This window comes from Amblyomma mixtum, chromosome 8, assembly GCF_055824585.1.
Source record: "Amblyomma mixtum isolate Tamu chromosome 8, ASM5582458v1, whole genome shotgun sequence".
NCBI classification, from domain to species: Eukaryota; Metazoa; Arthropoda; class Arachnida; order Ixodida; family Ixodidae; genus Amblyomma; species Amblyomma mixtum.
Window position 1 is genome coordinate 147,066,492 of NC_143019.1, and position 6,000 is coordinate 147,072,491.

The 6,000-nt window shown below is 52.0% G+C and overlaps 1 protein-coding gene across 1 annotated transcript; it reads right to left on the reverse strand.

Moving 5' to 3' along the window:
- Positions 1 to 267: 267 nt before the first annotated feature.
- On the reverse strand, positions 268 to 5,596 carry LOC149334725 (uncharacterized). Its single transcript, XM_089557987.1, has 2 exons — positions 4,255 to 5,596; positions 268 to 290 (listed from the first exon to the last, which is right to left on the reverse strand). The coding sequence occupies exons 1-2, from the start codon at positions 5,594 to 5,596 to the stop codon at positions 268 to 270; spliced, it is 1,365 nt and encodes a 454-aa protein (XP_089414113.1).
- Positions 5,597 to 6,000: the final 404 nt, after the last annotated feature.

Here is a 6,000-nt window from a genome sequence, read left to right on the forward strand (position 1 = left end):
GTGTGTGTGTGTCTCTATCTTTCAGTCCGTGTCGTATAAGCGCAGGTATATTTCAAGAAGGTAAACCAACTCGCCCAACAAACCACTCAGTGACCAGCGCTGACATCAGCAAAGTTCTTTTAGCTGTTCGGAAAGACGTCACCTCTTTTCCACAATCCATACGTGCAGACTCATGGAGTGAATAGGTTGCATCAAGATCATGGACCTGTCCTTCACAGTGATCGTCGGGTACATAGCGCCGCGCGTCAGCCTTAACGTTGACCGCCTTCAGGATATCGTACTCAGCACCTCTGCACCGCACAAGATAACAGGAGACTTCAACACACCATCCAGCATCACATCAACAGCCGGAGGTCGACAGTTACTTGATTTCGCACAGTGTAGCAATTTCACTTTACTCGACAATGGCGTAGCAATTTTTTATCAAGATGCAAGATCCAGTGCCATTAAAGGGGTAGAGACACCACATTTTTGTGTTGTACCTCTGGGTTGTAAATAATGCGTAGCGATTCAGTGAGCATGGAACACCATCTTAGAAGCATGAACTCGCATTATATAATTAATAATCGTATTATTTGTACCCAGCAGATTCGGTTTCGGTTCGTAGTCGCCAGGTTTTGCCAGGCTTTTACATGACGTGAAAAACCAGACAATGCGTTGCCACGTGGGTCCGGAAAGCCGTGGCGTCGTTGTAGACATGTCGTCTGCTTGACACGCACGTTGTGCGCGTAAACACGGAGAGCCGGGCGGAGGGCAAGTCGCAATGCCGAATAGCTCCGAGTCGGAAGCTGAAGAAGAGCTTTATTTCGGCGAAGACACCGATTATGAGGAATCGCGGGATGACGCAGACGAGGAAGAAGACGCCGCGGTCCGAACCCCGACAACCACTCAATTTTGATCCGCTGGCCAGCGATTCCGAAGAGGAGGCAGGCGTCAGGCCCGACGCAGCTCAGATTGCCCCAGCGAACGCCGAGCGTGTAGGCAACGTCAACGCGCCTGATTGAACGGTCGGCTAGTGTGCCACTCCTTTGGTTTACAAATCACAAAACAGTATCAGCCAGTGTTTTACATACCAAAGTGCAGCGTTGAATGTATTAACACAGGGCATTTGCGTGTATTTGAGCTTTTGTTAAGTGTATACAGCTAGGCTGCTCTCGCATGCGAGTTGCTTTCTTTACTGAGGCGGTGACGAGGTGAATGTGACTATTCTGATTCCGTGGCACGCGTTGGGGCTGCGGCCACTCCTCAGATAGATGACAGGTCGCAAACACAAGGAAAATCGAACATTTATCCAGGCATTTACAACCCGTAAAAACGCGGTGCTGCCGCAGTCGTGCAGCGCGGTAGAAGGAAGGAAAGAGTCACGAGTTACGTAACATGACACCTCCGGAGGGAGGTGTAAAGAGGGAGAAAGCACGCGGGCGAGAGGGAAGGCGCACGGGGAGAAGGAAGAGAAAGAGCGGGGAGGAGAGAAGTCCAGTGTTCGCAGATGCAGTTGGCGCCCGGGCGGGAAATTCAAACTGGACTCGGGACAGCACACTCCCCGTCTGGTTATACATATAACCACTATGTGATGTGTTCAGTCCTCACACGGAATAAGCAGGACTGTCTCAGTCACAGGACGGAGAAACGTCTTAATCACTCCCCGTGTCGCCGTCTTGATCTCGACCTTTCGCACCCTGCCGTCCGCGCTCGCGATGGCGTTCACAATGAGTCCCATGGGCCACTCGTTGCGATGAATCTGGCTGTCTCTCAGGAGCACGAGGTCACCTGCCTTGAGATTCCGAGTTGTCCCCTGCCACTTCCGACGACTCTGCAGGGTGGTAAGGAACTCGCGTCGCCAACGGCACCAAAAGGTGTCGGCCAGCCACTGAACCTGCCGCCACTGTCGCCGATACACATTCTTTTCACCGAAGGCTGGTGGCACTGTGTTGCCGCCGACTTTCTGGGTCAGGAGTGTTGAAGGAGTCAGCACTTCCCAGCACTCGGGGTCCGTTGAGACAGGAACGAGGGGTCGGGAATTTATGATCCCCGAGACTTCCGCCAAGAAGGTTACCAATACTTCGTGAGTAAGGCGACGAGAGGTACTCTCAAGAAGCATGGAGTCCAAAATTCGCCGTGTGACTCCTATCATTCTTTCCCACACTCCTCCCATGTGAGAAGCATGAGGGGGGTTGAATACCCAAGTGCATCCTTGGTCTGACAGGAATGTTCCTAGCTTCTCGTGGTCTGGGCCACTGGTGTCCAGTTTTAGTTCTGAGCACGCTCCAACAAAGTTCGTACCACAATCGGACCTCAGCTGCTTTGCCGGGCCCCTTATGGCGAAGAATCTCCGGAGAGCATTAATAAAACTTGAGGTGTCCATGCTCTCGATCACTTCGATGTGAACAGCGCGGATACTCATGCAAGTGAAGAGCACGGCCCACCTTTTGCTGTTGGCCTCGCCGCCTCTGGTCCGACGAGAAGCGACTTGCCACGGGCCAAATACATCTAATCCGACATAAGTGAAAGGCGGCTCGGTGCTTAGCCTTTCTGCAGGCAGGTCTGCTATCTTCTGCTGCAGCTGCCTTCCTCTGAGCTTGCAACACGTAACACAACTGTGTATGTATGAGGCGATGCTACGCTTAGCTCCGACGATCCAGAACCCAGCTGCCCTGACTGCTCCCTCAGTGAAATGGCGGCCTTGATGTTTTACCAGCTCGTGGTAATGCCGCACAATCAGGGTGGTGACGTGATGTCGTCCTGGCAAGATGATGGGCTTCCGCTCTAGCTGGTCGAAATGGTTTGCTCTGTCTAGTCGGCCACCAATTCTCAAAAGACCGTCGGAATCAACCCATGAGTCCAGTCTCCACAGAGGGCTTGACTTCGGAAGTCGCTTTCCTCGTTGCAAGCTTTTCAACTCTTCTGAAAAGGCTTCTTTCTGGACAGACAGAATAATGACTGCCTTCGCTCGGGCTAGGTGTTCTGTAGAAGGTCCTAGTTGTCGAGATGAGCTGTTATGCGGGCAGTCTGACACGTTGTGAGCGGTGCCCCGAAATTTGCTCACCAGCCGCACGAGCATTGCAACTGCGCGAGTCAGCTTAATCCAACTCGAGAAGCGCTCGAACCGCCTGCTGCCGAGTTCTTGCACGTCTACACTGGTTGCGAGAACGTTTGCCTGGGGCCGCACCTCCGTGTCAGAATCAGCATCGACCAAGTCGAACTTGCCCTTCAATACCCGCGAGCAGTGTTCTTGATGATACAAAAACTCCGGGCCTGTCAGCCAGGCCGATCCTGACATTTGGGCTGCTGGCACAGACCTTGTTCCGAGGTCCGCAGGGTTCACGTCTGAAGGAACGTAGTGCCATTGCTCTGGCCGTGTAGAGCTCCTGATGCGTTCGACCCTGTTACTGACATACACATAAAACCTCCGAGTCTCATTATGTATGTAACCTAGGACCACCTTGCTGTCAGTGTAGAAATTTACAGCATCAAGCTCCATATCTATTTCACGACTGACGAGCTCTGCTAGCTCCACTGCCAACACCGCGCCGCACAGTTCAAGCCTTGGGATGGTGTGTTCCGGATGTGGTGCTAGCTTAGCCTTTCCTATGACGAACCCGACATGGCACGCACCATCTGGATATGTCACTCTGAGGTAAGCCACTGCAGCCACAGCCTTGGTTGATGCGTCGGAGAATATGTGCAGTTCCTTGCGCTGTGCGGTAGTGAGTGAGGCATGGGAATAGGTGCGAGGTATGTCCAGCTGCTCGAGCAATTGCAAGGAGTCTTTCCACGTCTCCCACGCGGCCCTCTTGTCTTCAGGAAGTGGACAGTCCCAGTCGCATGTCCCAACGACCAGCTCTCGGAGGAGGGACTTCCCTTGAACGATGACTGGAGCAACAAACCCAAGTGGGTCGTACAGGCTATTCACCACTGACAAGACACCGCGTCGAGTGAATGGCTTCTCTTGGATTGGAGTCGTAAATGTGAAGACATCCTTCTTCAGGTTCCAAGAAACTCCCAGACTGCGTTGGATTGGCGGCGTGCCATTGCACAAGTCAAGATCCTTCAAATCCTTGGCACGGTCTTTTTCTGGAAATGCTTCCAACACTGTAGGGCAGTTAGAGGCTATTTTGTGGAGCTTGAGGTTTGACGCGGCCAACATCTGCTGTGTGCGGCGTATCAGGCTGATGGCTTCCTTGTCTGTAGAAAGAGACTTCAACCCATCGTCCACATAGAAATCCCTCTCGATGAACTGCCTGACGTCGCTGCCAAATTCTTCCTCTCCTTCTCGTGCTGTTCTCCGCAGCCCATAGGTTGCAACTGCTGGTGAAGGACTATTTCCAAACACATGAACCTTCATTCGATACTCCACCACGTCACTGTAGATGTTGTTGTTGCGGAACCACAGAAATCTCAGATAATTTCGGTGGTCGTCTCGTACCAGGAAGCAGTAGAACATGTGCTTTATGTCCACAGTTATGGCCACGGGTTCCTTCCGGAATCGGATGAGCACTCCGAGCAGGCTGTTGATCAAGTCTGGACCGGTAAGCAGCACACTGTTTAAAGACACGCCTTTGAACTGTGCACTGGAGTCGAATACAACTCGTGTTTCGCCGGGTTTTCGTGGGTGGCAAACACCAAAGATGGGGAGGTACCAACACTCTTCTCCTTCTCGAATTGGTGGAGCTTCCTCGGCATGGCCGTTTTTGAACATCTTGTCCATGAAGGCCGTGAACTGTTCCATCAGTTCTGGTTTTCTCTTCAAGGTCCGTTGGACAGCAGTGAGGCGTGACTCGGCCAAGCACTTGTTATTCGGAAGCCATGGCCTTGGAGAACGAAAGGGGAGAGGCGCTATCCAACTGTTGGATTCGTCCTTTGAGAACTCGTCGTCCATCAGCTTCAAGAACTTCCTGTCCTCGACAGAAAGGGAAGGTCTGTTGTCATCCTCCGTTGTCTGGAACAGCGTTTCAGCGATCTCATCGTCATAGCTGTGTTTCCTAGCAGCGTGCTGAGCTGGTTGGAAGCATTGTGTCGACCGCTGCATGGCAGTGAGCTTCTCCTTGACCAAGAAATGGTTCTCACATGGCTCGAAAAGGGAGGGACGTCCATTTTCGAGGACGTTTGTTTTGAGGTTGCTGACACAGTCCGGTGTGCGACTTCGACTTATGCAGACATTTCCTACGATGACCCATCCCAAATCCAGTTTCTGAGCAAATGGCGCATCAGCCGGTCCGTTGCGCTGTTGTCGAACCTTGTGTATTCTGAGGATGTCTCTCCCGAGGAGAAGTAGAATCTTGGCCTCAGGGTCCAAACAAGGAATGAATTTAGCAACAGCTCTGAGATGAGGGTGATGCAATGCCACTTCCGGTGTTGGGATCTCGGTCCTGTGGTTAGGCATTTCGTTGCATTCGATAAGCGTTGGCAACGGAAGCTTCACGGAGCCATGTATGTCTTCTATGAGAAAGCCAGACGCTCTTCTTCCTATTGCCTCCTTAGTTCCAGCACATGTCTTTAGTGTGTAGGGGGAACTGTGACCATTGAGTCCGAAAATGTCGAAGAACTCTGTTCTTGCAAGGGACCTGTTACTCTGGTCGTCTAAGATGGCATACATTTTTGCAGTCTTGTGAGGCTGAGTCGGATGACTGACTTTCACCAAGCAGATCTTAGAGCAGGATTTGACACCGTTGCTTTGACCGCAGACCTCTGTGCACTTGGATGACACCTGAAGTGCAAAATCCTTGTCTAGAATTGCATCTTCAGCATCGTTCTGAGCTACAGGAGGCCTGTGGCTGGCATTTCCAGCATGAAGCGCCGTGGCATGCCGATCGCTACCACAATCGTCACATTTGAGAACTGTTTTGCAGTCTCTTGCAAAGTGGTCTGTCGAAGCGCAGCACCTGTAGCATATCCCAAACTTTTTCAGCAAACATTTTCGTTCATCCAGCGGCTTTTCCCTGAATGCGCGACACTTCCGGAGGGGGTGAGGCTTCCTGTGCAGAGGACAATACTTGGTCG

Bases quoted from the DNA above. Each gene is read 5' to 3' on its own strand.
- LOC149334725 (XM_089557987.1), bottom strand. From the start codon at position 5,596: ATGTATGCCATCTTAGACGACCAGAGTAACAGGTCCCTTGCAAGAACA. The intron at 291-4,254 runs GCAGCGACGTCA...TGTGCGGTGCAG, and splicing joins AGAAGGAGAGGAAGAATTTG to AGGTGCTGAGTACGATATCC.